General features: G+C 44.2%; 1 protein-coding gene across 1 annotated transcript in view; it reads left to right on the forward strand.

Moving 5' to 3' along the window:
- Positions 1-25,555, forward strand: part of COL20A1 (collagen type XX alpha 1 chain) — a 99,183-nt gene that overhangs the window by 67,403 nt on the left and 6,225 nt on the right. The window contains exons 26-37 of the mRNA XM_050918713.1: positions 3,411-3,569; positions 6,091-6,168; positions 9,834-9,920; positions 14,320-14,373; positions 15,467-15,562; positions 16,134-16,187; positions 16,863-16,916; positions 17,612-17,665; positions 19,027-19,098; positions 20,116-20,151; positions 22,209-22,275; positions 24,084-24,272. Coding sequence (XP_050774670.1) covers positions 3,411-3,569; positions 6,091-6,168; positions 9,834-9,920; positions 14,320-14,373; positions 15,467-15,562; positions 16,134-16,187; positions 16,863-16,916; positions 17,612-17,665; positions 19,027-19,098; positions 20,116-20,151; positions 22,209-22,275; positions 24,084-24,272 — 1,000 coding nt within the window. The remainder of the gene's footprint in view (positions 1-3,410; positions 3,570-6,090; positions 6,169-9,833; positions 9,921-14,319; positions 14,374-15,466; positions 15,563-16,133; positions 16,188-16,862; positions 16,917-17,611; positions 17,666-19,026; positions 19,099-20,115; positions 20,152-22,208; positions 22,276-24,083; positions 24,273-25,555) is intronic.

The raw sequence follows: 25,555 nt of genomic DNA on the forward strand, positions 1-25,555 counted from the left end.
CAACTCTGGTCCCAGCCATGAGAAGATTTAAGCTTTTAAATAGTTCCTTTGAAGTCAATGAGACTACTTATGGCCTATTAGCCTTAAAGTTAAATGTATGTTTATGTCTATGCAGAATTTGCGAGTCTTTGTCTAGTCCTGATGCACACTGTAAAATCACCTCTCGGTTCAGCAGAGGGAATCGTTTACTCACGAGAGGCAAAGAACTGGGAATGGCTGGCTGTAGTATGAACTGGGGTTGAGGTGGATATGCCTAATAGTAGGTGTTTGTGGGGGACATGGAATAAGCTGTGAAAGGGCTGGACAAGTTAGGCTAGCAGGGCGTTACAGGTCAGAGTGTCAGTGCCCTAGCATACGTGTGCAAGGGGAGCTTGCCCAGTGGCTGACTGCTTTATTCCTGGCTTTAACTGGAGTCACCGGTTTCTCTTCCATACCCGTCATTTTCTTCCTCATATGAGAGTAAGAAATAAAAAGGGAAATGTAGGAAACAGGAAGGTACTGAAATAAGGCAATTGGGTATGTGATAGACCCACAGTTTGTCATGTGGGCACAGCTATTCACTCTGCTAACCCATAAAAAGGTGAGTTACCATGGAGCACATTCTAAGGCAATATAGTCAGTGGATATGCACAGGTCTGGGACTCAGGAGGCCGTGGTCCAATTCCCAGCTCTGCCACTGACTTGCTGGGTGGCCTTGGGCATGTCTCATCCCTTTCTGTGCCTCAATTTCCCCATCTGTAAAAATGGGGATCATGATACTGACTTCCATTCTAAAGTGCTTTGATCTCTAAAGATGAACAGTGCTAGATAAGAACTAGGTGGTGGTATTAGTCCCAGCTGAAGTGCCAGAAGCAATCATTTTTTAAGCTCAAAGTTGAAGGCATGTGGCAGATTTGTCAGAGGTTGTTAGAAATGAGGCGGGTTTTTGCCTTTTGATTTTGGGACAACAACTTTACAAAGCAGTGGAAAACAATGGCTTTTTGTGACGCGTCCTTCATACATGATCCATAAAACACTTTTGCAGAGATCAGCCCTAACCTGAATAGAAGGGGGTGGTTATAACAAGATTTCATGAAGAGAAGTAACTCTGTGTTCTGGAGGCTGGAGAGGAGGATGGTTAAAGATAGATGGGGGATTTGGAGACAGGGAGAAATGAGGGGGAAATGGTAGAGAGCTTGGACACTGTATAAAGACAGAATGTTCTTTTTTCTATTGCACTCCCCACAGCCTGTATCTAGGCAGCAGGCACTCCTTAGGGGATTGCGTCATCCAGAGTAGGTAATGTTTTATTTCTGAATGCTTCTTGCAAGAGGTCGGAAGAGTGTCTTCCCTCCCAGGACCTTCCACAGTGACTTTACCTTGACACAATACAAGCCTTGAACACTCTCATTAAAAGCCCAATGTATTCAAGAGGGAGTAAAAGGAAGTCTGCGTAGCGCAGCTTGGGCCCTGCCTGGTATGATCTCAGCTAGGTAGGTGCAGTTCAGATCATTATGGAGAAGAAGCCTTGTCACATTCACAAAGAACTCATCATCTCAGGTCTGCTGTCTCTTTCTCCTTGGCCCCTCACCTTGGGTAGTTTGTCAGCGAGATCGCCTCTGCTCCACAGGTGACTGCCATCCAACCTGGCTTCTTGCATGGCTATACAGTTTTCTGTTAAATATGCAAGAAAGAAACACATTCTTTTTTTCCCATCTGTACCAAACATCATCTTTGTATTTGCTGTTAATAACCACCTTCCAAACAAAATAATAAATGTGAGACTGAGAACAGCATTAGAAGATTATGAAAGAAAAGTCCTGCATTTTCATGTGGGGTAGAAAGAGAGATCTTTGTATTAAAGCAGAGGCCTTTCATAGCGTGTCTCAGGGACTGCTAATGGAGTATTCTTTCACCACCAGTTAACCACTTCAAATCTGGACCAGGTAACTGGCTGGGAGGGAAAAAATAATAATTCCCTGTGCCCTTCTAATTAATTAATTAATTGAACTTCAAAAACTTAGAAAATGTTCACTTGTTTGACTGAAAATAAGGGAACATTTTTTTTTAAATTTTCATCAAAATTGTCCCCGACTTTTTTTTTTTTAATGTAGAAATTAAAACCCTCCACCCAAATTAGCACCTTACAACTAGACCTGAGCAAATAATGGAATTTTTGGTTTGAGAGTCAAACTGAAAACTTTGGTGGGAGGGGGGGAAATGTGGTTTGGTTCCAGCTGAAATTGACTTTTTTTGTTTGATTTGAGTCAGACAAAACAATTTTTCATTTTGTTTCAGGTCATTTTGGGAGTGTTTTCTCACTTTTTTTTTTTTTTGGTTGTAAATTAGCTGCATTTCAAAACAAAACACTATTTCGTTTCAAAATGTCAAGACATTCTGTTTCAGAAACATCAGAACAAAATGGTTAAACCTTTCCTTTTTATTTTTTTCCAAGCTAAAACTTTTGCTGAATTCTACCCAAATTCATGAATAGTTGAGGAGTTTTGAAAAAATGCATTTTTCAGCAAACCTCTATTTGCCAAAAAAAAATTGCCCTGCACTACTTAACAACTGTCCCAGTAGACAACCCATGGACTAAACTAATTATGGAGGCTGATCTACTTCACATCAGAACTCCAGGAATGGCTCCTCCAGAAGAGGGCTGACATCCAACAGTGGGCTCCTATGGCTCTTCAGGTGCAATCAAAGTCTGATTAACCGTATCTCTGCTTACTCAAACTCTTGGTTACCCTGAACTCGTGTATGTCTTTCAGGGTTTGACTGTGAAGGAACTATGCTCCAGCTCTCAGCCCTATTCTGCGTTCCTTTTCTCCATCCCAAGAGCTGGCCTAGAGGAAGCCACAAGTCCTGTGCTCCAAAGCCTTCAGTGCACAAAGTGGGCTGTTTGTTGTTTTGACAGAAGCTTTTCGCCATCGTTACTGACCCTGTTATCGGTTGAAGGCTTCTGCGCACAAGGATTCCTGGCTTGCTCAGGGCTGGCTGGGGAAGAGGCCTGGGAATCTGAAGAAGAGCTCTTCTCTTGCATAGCTCCTAAACTCTGCAGGAGTGTTGGGGAGTGAGGAGCTGACTGTCCCTGGGAAAACTGGCCCCCTGTTCATAGTCAGTGGAGCTAAAAATAGGAGATCCTGAGTGCAGACTTCAGTGCTGGTTGGACTAGCCCCCTCTACCCCTCAGTCATCTGAAACTTTGATTCTCCAATGGTTTTGATGTCCCTTAGGACAAGGTATTATTGTCCATAGAGGAGTTCACTCTTTAGGGCGTTCACCCAATATCATTGGTGATCATTACAGGCACAAAAAAAGATGCCTTTGCTTGCCAAAGTGGATATGAACTCTGCCAGATACATGATTAAAAAGAATCCTCCATCCAACAGGTGAGGTCTAACGCATCTATTTTTAATTGTTATCCAGGTGCACATAGCTGTGAGCCATTTCAGGATCAAACTCTACTTGGACTGTAAGAAAATAGCAGAGAAACCAATCAATGCTATGGGAAGCGTCTCCACAGCTGGCTTCATCATGCTAGGAAAACTGACAGGAACCAGAGGACCCAGGAGTGGGTCAGCAGCGGTAAGTACAGTGTTTATCAATTTTAATGAGGAGTCTTGTGTCTAAATTCAGGGCTGGCTGGAATACAAATCAGAATAGAATTACGGTCCCCTCTCCCCATTGCTCTTCTGTTGAGCTCCCCCTGTAAAGTAGGGAAGTGTTATACACCTATGCAGCTTTTGAAATTTGATGAGCATTTTTAATGCAATGTTTTGCACTCTCTCCTCCTACCTTTGGGAGTTTGTGACGAGATGTAGTGCAGCACGTGTGTGATACATAGTCACATCAGCTCGCACCCTGATCTGTGGGTGAGGAGCTTACACGAGGCTTTAATACTGCACAATCTTGGAAACTGAGGATATACAGATCCTGTTGCACTTGGCTGAAAAAGGCAGGAAGATTACTAGATTGCTTCGAAAAGAGAAGGCTTTATACGTCAGCTCCCATGGAGTGGCAGCAGCCACATACTAGTCATCACGGGGGCAACGCATTCAGATGGGTTTCATTTGGTCTAAAATTCTCAAAAGTGCACTGTTCCTGAATGACTGTCCTTGAATGACTGTAAAACAATACTCAGAGTAGTCACCAAAAAACCGTCTCAACACCAGACTCAGTTGCAAACATAAGCCCACTTTTGCCCCATAGGTAAAGGAAAAAAATAAACATCTTGGCTTTGTGCCGTGCCCTGAAGATCAATGGTCTTGGGCTGATTGACCCATGAGAAAAACAAGCACCAGAGACAAAAAACACCCTGAATCTGATTCTTCATTGCCTTATACCTCATGTTGCCATTTCCACCGCTGCAAAATAAGTGTAGAAACACTCCAGTGGCTGATCTGGTAGTTTTCTGCCCCTTGGCCCAGATCCTCAAAGGTATTTTGGCACCTGACTCCCACTGATTTCATGGGAATTATTTGCATTGGTTTGAATAATTACACAGGCGCAGGGCAAGGATGAATTAGGTGCCTGCTCCACAGCACTCTGACTGTAGATCTAGGGGGTGCAAATAAGAACAGATCAGCTGGCTGCAGCCTTCCACACCTGAAGGCAGCATTGCACAAGCAATCTGGCCCGTCTGTATTGCATGCAGCCTCAGCTAACACCAGGAGGAAGTGGAGTCATGCAACGTACCATGAGAAATGCCATCAAAGGAATGAGCAATACGATATGGAACAGATTCATAACAAAGCAGGATTCAAGCAGCTCTAATTTTATTTGCCAAAGAAATACTGTGGTGGTTTAGACTGACAGCAGCCGTGTCAGATCTCTGCCTTGGAGGAAAATATCCTTTATCCCTCCCTGGTTTTTCCTTTTAGCAGCTTAGCTAGCTGGATCCACTCATTGAAGAGCTACTAATGAGCAGCCCAGACCGTCTCTACTCCCGTCATGCTTCAAGCCTAACAAAGTTTCATGTCTTCTGCAGCTCTGCTGCCCTTGAGGAGACAGAGTGCCTCATTACTGGTTATCACCAAACCTTATTTAAGACATCTCTAAGTGCCATTTGATGTATGGGGCTCATTTTATAGCCATATGCTGCACATCCCACTCCTCCAGTCGCACCACTCACCCATCATTAAATGCCTGGGGGGGGGGAGATTTGATTTGGTAAAAATGGCATTTTTAAAAAACTGTGGGTTTTAAATATATCTCCCCCCCCTCTTTTTTCTTTTTTTGGTTTCATGCTGCATTTGCTCTTTTGCTAATCAAAACGGAAAGATCTGGCAGTCTAGAGAGAGGCTGAGAAGGAGGGCATATTTATATGGAGGGGGAGGATGCATCTCCCAGGAATATCTGCTGTTTTTGTTCTTCTTCCACTTTCTTGAGTGGCAGCAGAGCAAAGTTGTCTTTTTACATTTTGGTTTGTGTTGAAGCCAATTACCCGGGGCCTTGGGAGCGGCTGCCACTGCTGAAATGTGAGTAAATTGGAAACAGGTATTGTTAGCATGGATGATCTGACAGAGTTCACTTTGCAAGGATCTGGCCTCAGAGGCCTGAGACTTGCAATGCAGTCCAATGACCATCCGCCCCTTTTAAATTCTGTATCCATTGCCTTGTGTCTGCAGTTTGTACAATTGCCTTTGGAAGAATGTGTCTGTATGGGTGGTGGGTAGGGGGAAGGGGAGAAAGCTCATGATAGTCTCTTACATAAGGTTATTTTTACATTCTGCTGCAGCCAGAAGTGGCCAAGAACTTATACAACTTCTTGACAGATCACCCTGCGGCTTGCAGTAGGATGAGCTATTATTCTCATTGGCATCTTAACAAGACTTGGCGTGACCTATTGTTGGGAACATACAATAACTGGGGCATTAGCCTGCATAATTGCTGTTCATCAGGACACCTGGAGGCACTATATTTAAAAAAAAACAACAGTGCAGTTCTATCCTTTTTTCTACACCTAAATTCTTGTTAGGGGGCCTCTCTTCTCCAGCAGCGGGTAGAATAATTATGTATGGCCATGGAAATGGCAGGTTGCATAGCCAACCCACCTGTCACATTTGTAACTCTTCTCATGACTAGTCTAATTCTCTTTGCTCAACAGTTCCAGCTGCAGTCTTTACAGATTGTTTGCAGTGACTCCTCGGCAGAGGAAGATAGATGTTGTGATGTCCCGGCACTGGTAAGATGTGACTGACCTATGTGCTCATTGGGATGAGACTAGGGAGTGTGTCACAAGGAAATGACACTTTAAATAGAATTTTGGTAGGGCCAGAAGATGAACTTTTATTTTTTTCCAAGAAACTGATAAAACTAGCTAGAGCTAAGGCCAAGTGCGTCTGCGTCTGCTCCCAGTGAAATTAATAATAAAATGCCTGTTGGCTTCAGCAGATAAGAGAGCTTCTCAAACACATCTCCACCAGGGCACGTAATTCCTGACTTGAATCAGATCTACTAAGCCAGCGCTGTCAGTCACACAGCTCTGCTATTGGCCTTCATTTCTGAGTTATAACTACAGCCGGTTGGACATTTTTCTGATGAAACAAAGCTTCATCAGAAAATGCCAATTCATCAAACCTAAAATGATTGGTGAAAATAGCTTTGGGGACCAGCTGGCCCAAGAATCTGAAAGCCCCAGGGTCTCTGGCCTGGGATAGCCTGCATGGGACCGCCAGCAGCTGCTGCCTGAAATTGACATTCAGCGGACAAGAGTGTCAGTTTTACGAAGCAGATGCCAGGGTTCTGGCAAGTATATCTGGTTTTGGAAGGGCCATGTGTCAGGTTTCTGAAAGATTTTTTTCTTGGGATTTCCAGTTTGTGGGATTTTTTGATATTTCAAATTCTCCCGTGAACTGGAAATCCCGAATTTGTCATTGAAGTTATAACATTTCCCTGCTATTCCTTTCCGCCCCTGGGCTTCTACTGCACACAAAAAAAGTTTTACTCCTGAACTGAGAGGTGGTTTGTTTTGTGGGCAAATATTTAGAAAGGAGTAGATTGATTGTTTTCCTCAGGATATATTTATTGTAAATTTCAGTGACTAGAAAATGTAGGGCTGGTTGGAAAATTTCCCTTTATAAATTGTTTTTTGATGGAAAATTGGGTCTTTGATTAAACATAATTTTTAACACAAACCATCTGCTATCTGCAGAAAATTTTGATTTTCACTGAAAAAATGAATGCTCAAAATCCAAAAATGTTTTGGTTTTGAGCTTAAAATTGAAATACTTCAAATGAAAACCAAAATATTTCAATTTGAATATTGTGTCTCAGCTGGACTTTATCTCACATAATGCACCATGGCCCTTGGACTCCCATGAAGCACTGCCTCATATCACCAAGAGGGGAGACCATGGTGCATCATGGGAAATATAATCCAGCTAAGTACTGGAATGATAAATAAAATTTTCAGCGGTGCCTAAGTCCCATGTTCAAAAGGGACTTAGGAGGCTAAGTACCATTTAATTTCAGTTAGGGCTGTCAAATGATTAAAAAAATTAATCGTGCAATTTATTGCGCAATTAATAATAGAATACCATTTATTTAAATATTTTTGGCTATTTTCTACATTTTCAAATATAATGTACAGTGCTCACTTTATATTTATTTTTTTTACAAATATTTATACAGTAAAAACCCAAAGAAACAGTATTTTTCAGTTTACCTAATACAAGTACTGTAGCGGAATCTCTTTATCATGAAAGTTGAAATTACAAATATGGAATTATATACAAAAAAAACTGCATTTAGAAATAAAACAATGGAAAACTTTTTAAAGCTTACGAGTCCATTCAGTCCTACTTCTTGTTCAGCCAATTGCTTAGACAAAAAAGTTTGTTTGCATTTGCGGGAGATAATGCCGCCTGCTGCTTATTTACAATGTCAGCTGAAAGTGAGAACTAGCATTCATGTGGAACTGTTGCAGTTGGTGTCATAAGCTATTTATGTGCCAGATGTACTAGAGATCCATATGTTCCTTCATACTTCAACGACCATTCCAGGGAACATGTGTCCATGCTGATTATGGGTTTTGCTCGATAATAATCCAAAGCAGTGTGGACTGATGCTTATTTATTTTCGGCATCTGAGTCAGATGCCATCACCAGAAGGTTGGTTTTCTTTTTTGGTGGTTCAGGTTCTGTAGTTTCCACATCAGAGTGTTGCTCTTTTAAGACTTCTGAAAGCATGCTCCACACCTCATCCCTTTCAGATTTTGGAAGGCCCTTCAGATTCTTAAACCTTGGGTCAAGTGCTGTAGCTGTCTTTAGAAAGCTCACATTGGTACCTTCTTTGCGTTTTGTCAAATCTGTGGTAAAGATGTTCTTAAAATGAACAACGTGTTGGGTCATCGTCCGAGACTGCTATAACATGAAATGTATGGCAGAATGTGGGTAAAACAGAGCGGGAGACATACAATTCTCCCTCAAGGAGTTCAGTCACAATGTGGTGGGGCAGCTGCCCCACTCCTGGAGAACGGGTTCAAAACAGCCAGGCTAGGCTGTTTGGGGAGGCAGCCACAGCTGTGACCAGCCCAATCAGGGCCCAGCTGGCCCTGATAAGAGGGCCGTGGGCCAGAAGCTGGAGGAGTCTCACTGTAGCCCTGGAGGGAGCAGGGCTGGGGAATAGGGCAAGGGAGGTGGGGAGCTCCAGCCTGGTAAAACCCCCAGGCTGCAGGCCTTGCTTTAAGGCCAAAAGGTACTGGGGCTGCAGAGGGGCAGCCTGAGGATAGGTAAAGGCAGCAGATCCTAACCCCTTGCCATGATGAGTGGCCATTACAGACTTCAGTCTGCCCCAGTGAGCGGGGGCTAGATGATGACTGGCAGTAGCCACCGAGGCAAAGTGGGTTTAGAGGGTTGGGGGTTCCCAGGGAGGGGAGACCAAGAGTATAGGAGTACTGCTGGGGCAGAACCCCAAGGTAAATGGCACTGGGGTCTGGGAGGAACACGGGGCCAGCGGCAGGCAAGACACTGGCCTGCAGAGGACGCTCCAAATGCTGGAAAAGAGCTAATTCCCAGATGACCAGCAGGAGGTGCTGCACCGGTGAGTTGTCACTTTGCTACACACAAATTTAATTAATGCATTCTTTTTTTAACAAGCGTCATCAGCATGGAAGCATGTTCTGGAATGGTGGCTAAAGCATGAAGGGGCATATGAATGTTTAGCGTATCTGGCACATAAATATCTTGCAATGCCAGCTACAAAGGTGCCATGCAAAAGAAAGCCTGTTCTCACTTTCAGGTGACATAAATAAGAAGCGGGCAGCATTATCTCCATAACTGTAAACAAACTTGTTTGCCTTAGCAATTGGCTGAATAAGAAGTAGAACTGAGTGGACTTGCAGGCTGAAAAGTTTTACATTGTTTTGTTATGGAGTGCAGTTATGTAACAAAAAAAAATCTGTATTTGTAAATTGCACCTTCGCAATAAAGAGATTTCCCTACAGTACTTGTATGAGGTGAACTGAAAAATACAATTTCTTTTGTTTATCATTTGTACAGTGCAAATATTCATATTATTTTTATTACAAAGTGAGCATTGTACACTTTGTATTCTGTGTTATAATTGAAATCAATATATTTGAAAATGTAGAAAAATATCCAAACATATTTAATACATTTCAATTGGTAGTCTATTGTTTAATAGTGCAATTAAAACTGCGATTAATCACAATTGTTTTGAGTTAATCATGTGAGTTAACTGCAATTAATCGACAACCCTACTTTCAATGCCTGAGTCATGAAAATGGTACTGAATTTTTGAGAATGTTACCCAAAATTTCTTCCTTCCTTCTTTCTCTTTCTTTCTTTCTTTCTTTCTTTTCTTTCTTTCTTTCTTTCTTTCTTTCAGAGAAATGAAGAGACCTGCCCTACCTTGACTCCTTCCTGCACCTGCACTTCAGGTATCCCAGGCCTGCCAGGTCCTCCAGGGCCCCCTGTAAGTTTGCCTTCTCACATTTGTTCCTAGAAATGTTCATATTGTGTGGCATCCATGTGGCATTTCACAGCCATGTGCAAAGGACAAGGTCCCTGCCATGAACTCACAATCTTGGCAGACCCCTTAATATCAGAGGTGCAATGAAGCCAGAATATATCGATCCAAATATCAAATGCCAACAAAGCAAAGGTTGCATGGAGCTGGCATCGTGGTCCAAGCCCATCTCTGCATAGGTATTTGTATTTTTAAAATGCTGAATAATATAAAAACTGCTGATGTTTGTCTCTCTCAAGGCAGCCATCTCAACCTGGGCAGGCCTTTCCTTTCATTTCCCTCTCCTACTGCCAAAGCGAAATAAGTTATCTTGCAAGGCGACAGTGACAGCTGGGGGCAGAGAGAGTATTACTGTACTAATCCTCTTAGAGAAGAAAGGTCAGCTCCCCTTTTTGTCTGTCTGTAAAGATATATTGGATAGGAAGCTCCAAAACCCTGTATGAACACTTGAAATGCAAAAGGCATGGCATGGCAACCTTGAATCCAACTGAATTCAGGGCTCGATTCAATCAAAATTTAATGTAGGGGGAGTGTGTATTGACTCTGGCTCTCAGAAGTTCTGGTTGTTCCTATCTGTTTTTCAGTCACTGCAGAAAAATTGTATAATTACCACAAATTCTGTGTTTCATAATGCACATTACACAGAGAGAGGGGAACATTTACAACCAAGGCTGTACCTACTCTCCCCCCATGTACATGTAATGCATGCACTCACTTGCCGCAACGGGTTTTTTGGGTGCAAATGTTAACATTTCCCCACAGGACTGTTTAAACAACAAGAGCAGGCATGGGAATACCTAGCAGGTATTTGCACATGCAGATTGCAATTGGAATTTTTGCATGAAGAAGCTGAGGGCTGAAAATCTAGCCCAGAGAATCTTCCACAATGTAGAAAAAATCTTTCTCTGTGTCAAATAAATATAGTTTAACAATATCCTGTTACAGGGTGGCCGGCTCTTTAAGGGGAGTTGGGCCCAGCCTCATCTGCGAAGGATCAGCTCCCTCCCAGCTGAGAGAGAGCGGCTAGTGATCAAGTGCTTACAAAAGCCAGCTGGTGGCCCAGTGGAGGAGAAAGCTGCCAGGAGCAGGGAGGTGCTGATAGGAAACCACTGGGGTTGGGGAACAGGACAACAGGAAGCTGGCTGGCTCCTGCGGGCAGCTCTGGAGCAGGGTTGGACTCTCAGACAGGTGGCCTCTAGTATGAAACCCAGTAGGGAGTAGATAGGCCCCTGAGGAAGACCCTGAGTAGGGGGGAAGGGACAATTGTGCTGTGCTAATTTTAAAGTCGAAGGCCTGAGAAAAGGGCCTGCCCGACTGGGTGTGGAGTCACTTCTTCCTGGAGCGAGGGGACAGGGCAGAAGCCTATGTGCCCTTTTGATGCCAATAAACAGGACTAGCACTTTTAAACTTTTTAAATATTAGGATTCATCTGTGAGGTCAATTTCATAATTAACAAGGAACAACTGTTTGTTACATAATAACTAGTGGTTAATTCCATTGGAAATTTTAATTACACAGCTCATTGCTTCATCACAGTATGTCATTTGTCAAAAACAAATTGTGTCAAACCAACCTGATAGCTTTCTTTGACAGGGTAACAAGCCTTGTGGTAGGGGGGAAGCGGTAGACGTGGTACGTCTTGACTTTAGTAAGGCTTTTGATACTGTCTCGCATAACCTTCTCATAAATAAACTAGGGAAATGCAACCTAGATGGAGCTACTATAAGGTGGGTGCAAAACTGGTTGGAAAACCATTCCGAGAGAATAGTTATCAGTGGTTCACAGTCATCCTGGAAGGGCATAACGAGTGGGGTCCTGCAAGGATCAGATCTGGGTCTGGTTCTGTTCAATATCTTCCTCAATGATTTAGATAACGGCATAGAGAGTACACTTGTAAAGTTTGCGGATGATATCAACCTGGGAGGGGTTGCCAGTGTTTTGGAGGATAGGATTAAAATTCAAAATGATCTGGACAAACTGAGAAATGGTCTGAAGTGAATAGGATGAAATTCAATAAGGACAATGCAAAGTACTCCATTTAGGAAGGAACAATTAGTTGCACACATACGAAATGGGGAAATTACTGCCTAGGATGGAGTACTGCAGAAAGGGATCTGGGGGTCATAGTGGACCACAAGCTAAATATGAGTCCACAGTGTAAAACTCTTGCAAAAAAAAGCAAACGTCATTCTGGGATGTATTAGCAGGAGTGTTGTAATCAAGACATGAAAAGTAATTATTCCGCTCTACTCCATGCTGATTAGGTCCCAACTGGAGTTTTGTGTCCAGTTCTGGGCGCCACATTTTGGAAGAATGTGGACAAATTGGAGAAAGTCCAGAGAAGAGCAATGAAGACGATTAAAGGTCTAGAAAACATGACCTAAGAGGGAATATTGAAAAAGTTGTGTTTGTTTAGTCTAGAGAAGAGAAGACTGAGAAGGGACATGAGAACAGTTTTCAAGTACATAAAAGGTTATTACAGGGAGGAGGGAGAAAAATTGTTCTTAACAGCTGAGGATAAGACAAGAAGCAATGTGCTTAAATTGCAGCAAGGGAGGTTTAGGTTGGACATTAGGAAACACATCCTAACTGTCAAGGTGGGTAAGCACTGGAATAAATTACCTAGGGAGGTTGTGGAATCTCCAGCATTGAAGATTTTTAAGAGCGGGTTAGACAAACACCTGTCAGGGATGGTCTAGATAATTAGTCCTGCCACAAGTCTAGGGGACTGGACTAGAAGACCTGTCGAGGTTCCTTCCAGTCCTATGATTACCTGCTACCCGCATAGTTATGAACCCATGCGGCCTTCTAATTTAAATGTCTCTTCAGTGCCCTTTTGGGGAGTAAGGGGTTTTCTTTCACCATGATTGCGAATATAGTTATGACACACATGCTTCATGCATCATGAAACTCTGATCGATTTGCACTAAACATGTCTAAAGTAATTCCATAGTGAGCAAGGATGTCTCATGCATATCCACTCTTCCTTAATGAGCTCCTTCTCAGGGATAGGCCCCTTTGGGGCACCCCATAAACAACCTCTAGCAAAGCTCTTAGTCAGACTTGCTTAATCCAAATCCACTGCTATTTAGATTCACGAACAGAAGCCATCAGATTAAAATGTCAATAGTTCATACAGCACCTGTACATGCTAGAAGATTAGATTCCTCTTAGATCCAGTGGTTATGCAGATGCGCAGATAAACCAGGTCTCCCTGGATACACTACCCTTCCCTTCTGTGAAAGTGCTCATCTGGAGCTTATGTAAAGTAGAATGTGTGTCTAGAGTCTGTACAAGTATGAGCTGCTGTCCCATCCCCAGCTTGCTACAAGTGGCTGGAATAGAGATTAATCAGCATCACTTCGTGAGAAGCACTTTGAGAAATAAGTGTGTAATCTCAGTGCCATCACGAAATGCTTCCGTTGCATTTCCATGGTCCCACTGAATACCTTTCCTTTTTATGGAATATGCTAAACTACGGAGGATCTGATTCTAATCTCTCTTACACCATTGACCTGAGAGGAGCTTGCCACAGGGGATGCAACCATTTCCTGCTTGTTACTGTTCAGCCCTCTCAAAATGCATTTGTGGCAGACTTACCTAGTGCCATATGGCGGCAAGGCCATCATATTTATGTGCTGGGAGCATGAGAGGAGCTTTACGCATCCACTCACGACCGCAGTGAGAGCTTTCACGATTGCAGTTCCCATGTGGGCTGAGCTGAGTGTGAGCTAGAGATGGGGATTCACTAGAACGCCGCATCTGAGTCCTTAAAAAATTGGGTGAAACCCAAATTCGGATCTGCTTTCGGAGCCTCTTGGGGGCCACCTCTCACCTGACCTCTTTGATTTGTGTCAACGTCACCATTCGCAGAGCCACCCACGCTGCTCTGGAATGAAGCAGATGGAGCAGAAAAGTTGCTTCCGTCCTAGATTTTCTGTAGAGGTGCAAAACCACAGCGAGTTAACCCTCAATGCTACCGATGTCGCCTTCGGCAGCCGTTTGTTACAGTTACAAAACCAAGCAACTTCAGGCTTTCTCCTGTGCTGCTCCTCATGCCTGGAAGAAATAAGCCTCCACAAAGCCACCTCAATGTCCTCCCTTCAAATCTCTGCTGCGATGGATGGTCCGGCAGCAGATGTGCAGTGACTGCTGCTTTTCACACTCACTAGTATCTCGCTGTTACCTTCTGCTTCCTGCTCTGTTTGTCACATCCCCTTCTAGCAAGCAATGCGGGAGCATGGAGCATCTTCTGACGTGTGTGTGCAGTACAAGCACTACCGCAGTACAGACACTACTTAATATTAATAACAAGAGAGTCTTGTGCTTTGTCCCACTTTGGCAGGGCAGTCCTGGGAGAAGAGGACCGCAAGGGGAACAAGGGGAACCAGGGCCGAAGGTGAGCAATGACAGCACTCTGCCTCCGATATTCTTTCAGGCAGCTATAGGTCATACGCAGACCTGGGGTGAGAAAGTGCAACTCCCTTAACTTCAATTGATTTACATTTACTCACCTCAGGTCTGAATTCATCCCTACATTAATGATTGAGCCTTCTTGCTGCTTAGCTCAGGGATCCAGAGATTTTGAGAAACAGAACAATGAAAATGTCTGTAATCGAATAGAAAATGACATGGTTATTTAAACCCCAAGTAGATGCTCAGAGCTGTGCGATATAGACGTGATCCCTGCTCCAAAATTCTCCAGACACCCAGTTGTGTTGATTTAACTACATAGATCCGATAAGCTTCTTTCTAAGAAAACAACCTGACTCTATCAGAAAACGTTCATCCCTGTTTTGTGGTGCTCTTATTCTCCCTGCCATGCGTGGCTGATTTGACCTCGTGCCTCGACGTGCTTGGGAAAGGTGTGAAGTACAGGGAGAGCCACGGAAACTGGGTATATCTCTGTGGAAAAGGAGCAGAGACAAGTATGAAACAAAAGGCTGGATCTGAACGACCTGGAATTTGGGGGGTGGGGAAGGCACTGAAATCCACATCCAGAGCATTTGCTATGTGTTACTCAACAAAGCATGATTGAGAGAATCCAGTAAAGAAGCAAGGGAACCACTCCCCCGCCCTACACTGCTGTCCTTTTTCTGCACAGAAGCCAGCATCATTGATAGAGCTGGTCAGAAAAAGACATTGAAAAATGGACACCGTTTTCGGAAATCTTTGTGGGACTTTCTCTCCTTCCCACCCTCCATTTTTTGACCAGCTCCAATTGCTAGAATAATTTGCTATAGGGCAGGGCTGCTCTTGCTTCCCTGGCAACCAGTGCGAGTTTTACCATTGACTTCCCTGGACTCAAAACCTCGGACTGCAAAGGCAAAGGGCTGTGCAGCAGAGGATACTGGACACTTCCAGGCCTTGTCTCTTCCTTTTGCATCCAGTAGCTGCTTTGTGCTGACACCGGTCATACAGTGCAGTCAATGCGTGTGGAAGTCACTGGTGTCCCTCCCCACATTTGGTCTCATTTTTTTGACTGGCTTTAGGGTGAGCCAGGTCCTCCAGGACAAGCCGGACCAGAGGGTCCTGGTGGACAACAAGGGTCACCAGGCTCCCAAGGAATCACCATGCAGGGTCCAGTGGTACGTGATCTCTCCCATTGCTGTTATCTCACCTTTTGCTCTGTGTGAAAGATACATCTGTATGAGGGGTCTGGTTTTGTTACAGGGATGTGTTGATCAAAAAACCTCAGCCCTAGCTACACCACTGCTTACAATGCTGCTACTACCAGCTTTGCTGTTGCTATTACAGGGATATCTAGTTTTCCTAATGTTGACAAGACGCTAAATTCTGGTTTAAAAACTGGCCATGGGGGATAGCTGATCCCTAGCCTAGCCCTTGAAGTGTCCAACGGAGTATTAAAATTTCAGTAGCACAGTCATCATGGTTAGAGAAGCAATGGGCAAGTGTTAGAGAAGCAATATACACTTGCATGTATGTGGATAGACACACAAACTTGCATGCAAATGCCAGGCAAAAGGGTCAGATATGGAGGTGTGCAAGAATCCCTTCAAAGGGTATGTGGAGGTAGTTGGGTTCCTGGCCATGCTGAACTGACCATTAGTGGTGAGTAGCCATGGAGAGATAGGCGTCTGCCCAACTTAAGGGGTGGGGCAGAATACATGCAACTCTATTGTTACATTTTGGTTCCAGGGGCCACCAGGAATTAAAGGGGAGAAAGGAGACACTGGAATCCCAGGCATGCAGGTAACATAATCGACATCACTCCTTTGACTCAAAGAGCGACCTATTTTACTGCTGAACATCTGAGATCCAAGGAATTATCTGTCATTATTGCCATCCCCACTTTGAAACCATATCTCCATCACACAGGAAATCTGCAGGAACACCTTGCACTGCTGTTGTGCGCTCACATCCGAGCCCGCACAGGAGCTTAGCAAACGTGAATCAGTTCAGCCTCCCACCAACCTTGCAAGTATTATTGGGCCCATTTCCCTGAAGAATAAACTGGGCGGTGGACGAACAGTAAAGCAATGGCAGAGCCAGCAGGCTGGCTTCCACCCCTCCTCTCTAACACTTCCTAAATATCCCCAGTGCAGAAGAGGCAGGAGATCCAGTTGGGCCTGTAAAATTCTTTTGGGACTCCCTATTATGGAAGGTGCTATTAAAATGTAAGGCATAGGGGAGGAGAGAGAAGAGGAGTCTGACCTTATGATGGTGAATGAGGCGGTGTTGAGTTTCATATACCGGAAAACAGAGCCAATTGAAAATGAAATTTCACTGACATTTTAGTGCTGTTTCTCTTTTGTTCTGCTGTGCTTGATTGTCCTCTTTGGTGGTTGCCTCTATTTCCACCATTAAAAATATGAAGTGGGATGTAATTGCTGGATGCCAGCCTTAACCAGCAATTCTGTTTTCCAGGGTATTCCTGGTGTCCAGGGAGCTCCAGGCAGAGATGGCATTCAGGGTGCAAAGGTAAAACACACAGACCCAGATTTTCAAATCTGGGCACCTAACACTCCATTTGTGGCCTGATTTGCAGAGATGCTGAGCACCCACAGGTCCTAAAGTGTGGGGGAAACTGAGGTTGCACTGCACCTCTGAAAACTGGCCTGCTTTTAGGTGCACAAATATGGACTTGGGTGCCTAACTTTACTCACTCAGATTTGAAAATTTTGGCCAGACTATATCTGCACCACTTCCTGTAAAAAGTGCATGGCAGAGTGTACGGTGGGAGGGGAGGAATTGGCTTGAGATGGTGAATTAGAGATTTACTCTCTGGGTATTTCCCCCATGACACCTTACCTAGCAAAGAGCTCTGGGGTCCTATTCTTCTCACAGCATCTTGGAGGAAGCATGGATATTCTGCTGTCAAGAGGCAGCATTCACAGTTTTCTCTACTCTCCGCCCAACAGTTGATGTTGCTAGCACAGGCCAAGCCTGTGGCAGCAGGGATGGGTGAATTGATGATCCAGACATCCCAAATTTGGCCCAAAAATTCTTCAGCTAGATTTATGTGGCTGAGCAGTTGCCAACGTCCTTGGCAGTTGTTATGTTTCATTGATAAGCCCTGGCTAAACAGCATTTGGAGTAAGGCATCACATCACTGCACCCTCAGCTCTCACCAATGCTGTGAGGACCCTCTCGTTAACACACTGTTGGGTTTGCAGGGGATGAGAGGACTGGAAGGCACAGCAGGGCCTCCGGGGCCACCAGGACCCAGGGTAAGAGCTTGCACAAACTGTCAGTACAAAGCTTGTCATCAGCAATAACTTTCACTTCCTGCTGACTTGCTGCATTTTCCACTGGAGCCAAAGTAACCACCTCCTGGCATGGGTCATCACAGGGTTAGAATCTGGGATCTTCAGCACTGCAGCAGAGACCTCTACCACTTCAGCTTCAGGAGTAACTCTGTGAGCTGGTAGCAGTAGACAACTTAGCTAGTAGGCAGCCTCTAGAGGGACATGTGCTTTGCCAGAGGGTTAGGTGGTCCAGCTGGCTACTGTTCCTCTTTCTTAGATGGTGGATGAGTTTAAGGCATACAGGATGCTAGACTGAAGTCACTAGCTGGAGCTGGGCATGATGCCAGGCAAGATGTCCTCACTCAGCTCTGCCCATGCCAGTGGGACCTGAGCTGCTCCCACGCACAAATTCCTAGCCTCAGTTTCGTCAAGGACAGTCTTAGAGTTCATCTACCTATTTATAAGGCTCCAATCACATTAGTGTCGAGTGTCTCTCAACACCGTGGATGGTGGTGAAGTTATTATGTACCCACCTTACAGATAAGGAGCTGAGGGATTGCGAGGCTCAGTGACCTACTACTGAACTTCAGGCAGTACGTGACAGACACAGGAAGTGAACCCAGATTCACCGAGTCCCAGCAGGAACCACCAGACCAGCCTTTCAACAGCAAAGATGCTACCTGTGCACTAGGAATTGCAGTGAAATCTCCATCTCATTTCCCCATGACCACTAAATAGCTGTCAATCGCTATTGACTGGAATCCAGTGGGTGAAAAATTACAAATATATAGAAAATAACTGGCTCTTTTCCTATACAATTCTGGCAACTGCAGAAATACAACTGGGGAGCAGACAGAGATGTCTAGAGCATGCAAGGTTTTTTTTTCCTTTAAACAATTCTTCATTATTGATGCAATTACACATTGGAGGGAAGCTCAGCTGTAAACGAGAGGCGTTAACTGTCCAAAAATAGATGTGCTCTGGGCTAAGACTAAAATAATCTCAATATAGAATGAAAGAACTAAAAACTGAAGGGTAAAAACCACCTTGCAGGTTGTGGGCACAACTCACATCTGCTCTCCTGGCCATAACTGAGAGAGTAATTGTAAATGATGTGAACATGACATGACTCATGCATGATATACTCTTAACATTGTCTTCATGGTTGGATGATGCACTGACATAAACCTTAAGGGCACAATGCCTTTAACTGAGCCCTCTAAACTGATTCTGCTGGTGCTCTTGGAGCCATAGGGAGATGTCAGCCTCAAGTAGCAGAAGAAGAAAGCGTGCAGCTGACTGGGCCTTCTCTGTAGCTGCATCTCACAATTTAATCTCTGCAGGGTTTCCAAGGAATAACAGGTTCCCGAGGCAGTAGCGGAGAGCGAGGACCTCCAGGTGATGTTGGACCCACTGTAAGTGGTGTGTGTGTGTTATGGTACTTGAGGAGTGCCTGATGAGAGCATGGAACCTGACAGAGTTCTAAACGGACTGAGCTGCAGCTGCAAAGTTCAGCTCTGTATCTGAACTTCCTCAAAGTTTGAATGTGTGTAGCTCTGAGGGTGTTAGGTCAGATCCATCTCTTCTGGTGGAAGGGACTTTAACTATTTATCAAAGACCTGGCTGACAAATGTCTTGGAGTAGACTCAGGGCTAGTTGTTCATGGCAGCATGGCCCTCCGCAGGATTCTGAGCTAAATAAAATTCAGTGGTCAAAAATTTCCTACGTAAGATCCTGGACTGGAGAAAGAAATCACTAGAGATAGGCCTGAACCAAACTTTTTGGGCAAGCCTTAGCCCACATCTGAACTTTGCAGTTGTCCCTTTAGCTCAGATGAAGAACTCTTTGCATGTGAGGAGAACTTACCTTGGATCAAAGGCAGATCTGTAGTGTTGACAGCTCTGATTCTGCCTTTTTGTTGGCATCAGTCTTTTCCCGTTGCTCCTTATTTGTTGTTATCCTTAATAAAAACCCTCCATTATTTGTATGAATATGGTCTTCTGTTGTGGGGTGGGGGGAAGTGTATATATCCTTAACCACAGCCACAGTATTTACTGGTTCACATGTTTGTGACTAAACAAAATGACATTTGTACATGCATTTTGCATAATTCTGCGATATACAACCATAAGATATCAAAGAATGGGGCTGTCAGATCAGCTTCCCCTGTGCATCTGCATTCACATTTGTGGGGTTTTGTGCATGCAGATGGCTGAGACTACAGTTTTGGAAGGAGCACCTGAAAAGATCCACTGCAGATGTGGTCCTTACCTTGGAGTTAGCCTATAAACATAACGCTGGCTGTTCTCTTGTGAATCACAACAGCAAAGTACTGTACTAATACCGGCGTTTATTAAATTGGCCTTTTATTTTCCATGTTTCACCTCCTCCCAGTTTAAGAAGTGTTTATTTTTGCTCTATTTTCTCAACAGGGTCTGCCTGGTCCAAAGGGGGAAAGGGGAGAGAAAGTGAGTTGTTTCTCCTTGGAGTGCTTTATATTGTGCAGTGCAGTTCCTGAGTGCAGCACTGACTGGGCAGCGCACGCTGAGCAGCTGTACAAGTGACAGTGACGTGATTAAGCCATTTCAGTGCTGAACTCTCTCATTTACCTGTTGCTTCTTGACTTTCCATTCACCTGAATGACTGTCCCACGGGAACCTGACAGAATATTGCAACAGGCTTAGTCTCAGTAATGGTGGGGGAGGGGGAAGCCCACCAACTACTTGACTCCCATTAAGGATTTTTCTATAAAAATGTATTACATGCTAATTGACTAACTCAGAACAAAATTTAGTGGGTCAGATCCTCAGTTATCATAAATAGTTGCAGTTCCACTGGAATCAGGGGATTTACACAATCTGAAAATCTGGGTTCTGATATTGAAGGGGAATTTTCCCCTGGCAACGCTGCCTAAAATTTTCTCAAGTGCCTAAGTCCTATTTTCAAGGGTGACTTGAGCACATAGACAGCTGCCTTCCCTTGATTGTGGGAGTTAGGCCTTAGGAGAGTAAGTTCCATTGACTTTCAGTTAGATTTACACTCCTTAATGGCCTGTCTACTGCTAGGTAGCACTGAGTGGCAGAGAATGCGCACAGCTCTTGTACCGGCTTGCAATCATCCAGTCTGTGAATTACATATGAGAACTGGGAAAACTCAAGCCTTGTCTGTAGGTGATGCAAATACAGAATTTGCCACAATGTTTCCTGCCATGCAGGACCAGATTGACAGACATTGAAGCCAATGGAAGTTGTTCCATTACCTTCAATAGGCTCATGCCCTGAGAAGCCTCTTCACTGGACCTCTTTCTCACTGGTTCCCATTGCACCTGTCTTTGGGTACATCTGTGCTGCAAATTAAAACACATGGCACAAGTCTCAGAGACCAGGTCAATTGACTCATGATCACGCTATGGGGCTAAAAATAGCAGTGTAGACATTCCTGCTCAGAGTAGAGCCCTGGTTTTGAGACCCTCCCCGGTCACAGGGTTTCAGAGCCTGCGCTCCAGTCTGAGTGGGAACATCCACATTGCTATTGTCAGCACTACGACCCAAGTCCCATGAGCCCAAGTCAGTTGACACAGGCCCTGAGGCCTGACACCACGGGATTTTCTTTGCAGTGTAGATGTACCCTTAGAAAGTGGTGCTGGAGGAGTTTTTTAAAGTGTGGGTGTTGAAGGTCGAACCAATGTATTTGGGTTGCTATTACTACTTCTAGCCAGGAAGTGCAGCAGCACCCCTGCTTCCAGCACCTATGGCCTTCGAGACTGGGTGCAAGACTTTTCTATTTGAAGCTGATACTGATTGTTCATTTCGTCACCTCCCTTTTTCACCAGCTCTTTCTTCTGTGAACTTTTTTTATGTTGTGATTGCTGGTTTTCCTGGGCGGGCCTTGTGCCCGGTTTTTGTTTCATTCTGTGTAAGATTGCACAGCGATCGCAACAGTACCAGCCACAGATGGATGTTTTTGAAAGAGGCTTGGAAGGGATCAATTTTTATAGTTATGAATTTTTATGGCTAGAATCAATGTTTATTTCCAAGTAGTTTATATCCTGCTGTGCAAAAACGTTAAGAAAAAAGTCAGAAAGCAATTGTTGTTTATTCAGCAGGTAATGACCATAGGAGTTAAGATTCATTCATTAAAGATTCAGAAGCAAAGACATAAAGTTGTTATATTTAATCATATTAATATAAGCATCGCTGAGTACTGATTTATATGCTAAACACACTTATCAGCCTTCAAGCCATATAAACATATATGCAACTATACTCTCCAGTTGTGGTTAATTTTCATTTAAGAATGACTGAAAATTTATTTAGTCAACTTGTGGTTGCAGGGAAGAACAAAATTATTGATATTTACCAGTTAAGATTTTATTGTTTCAAAGCCTATTGATGAATAAACAGCGATATCTCAGGGCAATTAATATCTCGATAGCTCAAACTGATTGTGCCATCATAAAACTTACATTCTTACCTTTTATCCACTTTATTTCAAAAGTATTTAATTATTTTAAATTTTACTTCAGGGTGAACCACAATCCCTGGCCACAATTTACCAGCTGGTTAGCCAGGCTTGTGAGCAGATGATTCAGAGTGAGTATAACATGTTTCCTTGGGCAGTGGTGCTTCTACAGCACTTGATTTTTTACTACATAATCCATTGGCATAATCCAGGAGGCTGAAGCCTTGGCCTTCCATTGGGGGAGGGATAGCTCAGTGGTTTGAGCATTGGCCTGCTAAACTCAGGGTTGTGAGTTCAATCCTTGAGGGGCCATTTAGCGATCTGGGGAAAAAATTGGGGCTTGGTCTTGCTTTAAGCAGGAGGTTGGACTAGATACCTCCTGAGGTCCCTTCCAACCCTGATATTCTATTCTATGACTTCAGTGAGTTTGGGTCAGATCCTGTGAAGTGATGAGCGTTAAAAGTGAGTAAGAATCTCTCAGGCCAGCCCCCAAAACTGAACATTTTTCTTCCCCCGCCCCTCCGCCAAGTTGTATTAGAACAAAGACCTGTGAAATATTACTTAGCAGTCCAGCCTGGCATCTTGTACTGGATTTTTCTTTCAAGTGTAGGAAAAGGCTTGGATTGACTGACTCTTTTAGGAAAAATCACTCCAGTGTGCCATTAATTGATCCCTCAGTTTCTACAGCAGAGAAAACAAGAGGCTTGATTTTGGGTGGGTGGGTGGAACTTGGAAAGCTTAGCTCAGATGATGCCTGGACCAAGTGCAACGCCCACTGAATGCACCAGGGATTTGTGTGTTTGCTTTTCCTGGGATGAAGAGTTGTCAGCAAGATTTGCTTGGGGTCAGCCATGCACAGGGAAATCAAGTTAGTGCTTTGCCCAAGGTCAAATAGCAAGACCATGATTCAGCAGAATCTTCCTCTTCAGTTCATGACCTCTGCAGTTTGGACTGACAACTTCATAGTACCTGGTGACTTTTATTTATATAAGTTTTTTTTCAGAGATGGGGCAACATCAGAATACACAGAATAAAATCAGACCACATCATTCATCCTGATATGAGTTTTGCAAACAAAACCAGAACCAGGGAATGGTTTTGTAATATCAAAAGTTTCCATAGTTTGACTCTCATCTATGTAAAATAGGTATGAGCCAAAACTGGAACCACTGTCACTTATCTATCACCCTATTTCCCCTCTCCCTCCCTGAACTTCGGGGTGCAGACAAAACAGAAGTGGATCTGAACACCCCCCCCCCAATTGTGGTTTTGCAAACTCAGTGAAGTTTCCAGCTAGTACTTTTTTCAAACCCAAACCACCCTTTGCCTGGTCTGATGATAGGTACATTGCACTTTTAAGACAGGCTGCAGTATTGTCTTCTCTCTGCTATGTAAGTGATGCAACCAATGTATAACCATATGGCATCAGAACTGTATATGGGAAACTAAAAATGGGCCAAAACGAGGACCTGACTTCTAAACGGCTTCAGATTTCAAGGGCTTGGGCATGGGTTCTGTTCTGAGTCCTTGGAACTAAACATAGTGACAGTTTTGGATCCAGAAACAGAAAGCCTTGGGGTAGGGGTGGTGATGTCTTGTATAGATGCAGCCAATATGTTGAGAGATTCGCTGGCACTATTCGATCTCAACCCACATAGTGGCCCTGACTTGGCTCCAAACCTAATCCAAGTCCTCTGTAGCTCCACATTTGATGGACTCCAACTATTTCTCTGGTTGGAAGAACATACAGAACCTTTCCTGAATCTGGTAAAAGGTTAGGGCTTGGCCCAAAGGTGGGCAAAAGGCTCTTGGACCCTTTATTTTATCCTCACAGGTTACATTTGTGCCAGCAGAGGTTCTGACCTGAGGCCTTTTGCTCATCTCAGCATCTCCTCTGGAGTGGAGATGAGGCAGTTTATTTTCTGACTTGTCTTCTCAGCTCATGTGTTGAAATTCGACTCATTCATCCACGAACATACGAGGAAGCCAGTTCCTGTGTGGGATGACACATTGAAGCCAGGAGGACCTGGACGACCAGGTCTTCCAGGTATCGCTGGTACTAAAGGAGAAAGAGGAGAAGACGGTATCCCAGGACAGCCAGGCAAAGATGGGTATCCTGGGGAAAGAGGTACTGACTGAAGTGTTCTTAAGTAGGGCTTCGCCATGGCCTTCATACTTTCAGACATAGTGGCTAATGAAGGGTAGCTTCTTCACCCTAAACTTCCAGATAGATATGAGCACTAAGCTCACGTCTATTTCACATTGATTCAGCATGGTATAGAGATAGGCACCAACAACAAAGATTCCCTCATGATCCATATGTCCACAAAGTTTGGAGGTTACTGGATCAGAGGGGTTTGTTCAGCTCTAGCTCTCGCAATGACCAGGAACTGCAGCCTAGTACCTTCTCACCCTGTTTTCAGGAGTAACGTCAAAATTATGGTTCCAAGACATTTTGAGGCACACTCACCCCATTAAAATTACAAACAAGTGGAGTGTCTGCCCAGGATTACCAGCATGAGTGTCTATCTGGTCTGCCTGAATATCTGTACTTCATTCCCCTCCACTTCTGAGCCAGTAATTGCATACTGGCATTATGTCTGTTTAGCAAAGTGGATCCTGCAGCACCCATTCTCTAACTGGATCTCCCACGTGGCTGTGAGCTGCTCATCACTCGTCACACTCCCCTCCTCAGCTTTGCCAGTGACTCTTCTCCACATCCCTTCACACTGCCCCTTACTTGTGGAATACCCTTCCTGAGCTGATCTCACCTCATTCAGCTCCCACTGCTGTCGGGTCTATGAAATCAGCCGTTTTAACGATGGCTACAGGAAAAAAAGATGGAAATATCTGGACATGTGTTAAGGCCAAAGCCAGAGCATCTGCTGTGGCCAGTGTGCCATTGGGTAGCTGGAGAAATACATAAAAGGGGCCAACTAAAATAATCCCTCCCACCATCAAACAGTACTAAGGGAGAAATGTATGGGACTTGAGATATGCAGTGTCATGTACTCCTGTACCAGATCTAGACTTGCTTACACACACCAGGCATGTTTGTCAGATTCTTTAATGCTCTGCCAGGTATGGCTGAGGTTTATATTAAATTTACCTTTCCATTATATGCAAAAAGTAGCCCAGGACAGATGGAAGTGGTGACACCTTGTTTGTGCCATGAAGCAAAGTTTGATGGGGCACGAAGGATTCCAGTATTGGATTGTACTTCTTTCTCCCATCCATTGCATTGTTACCCACCTCAGACTGCAAGCTCTTTGGGGTAGGGACCTTGTGTGTTGGTGTGCATGTGCGTGTATTCACATCACCCAGCCCAGGGGAGTGCAGTCCTGGTGGATGCCTCCAGCCATTCACGTGCCCATAAGTATTAATCAACAAAAAACAGGACCACCTTCTACC

This window comes from Gopherus flavomarginatus, chromosome 11, assembly GCF_025201925.1.
Source record: "Gopherus flavomarginatus isolate rGopFla2 chromosome 11, rGopFla2.mat.asm, whole genome shotgun sequence".
Lineage (NCBI taxonomy): Eukaryota > Metazoa > Chordata > Testudines > Testudinidae > Gopherus > Gopherus flavomarginatus.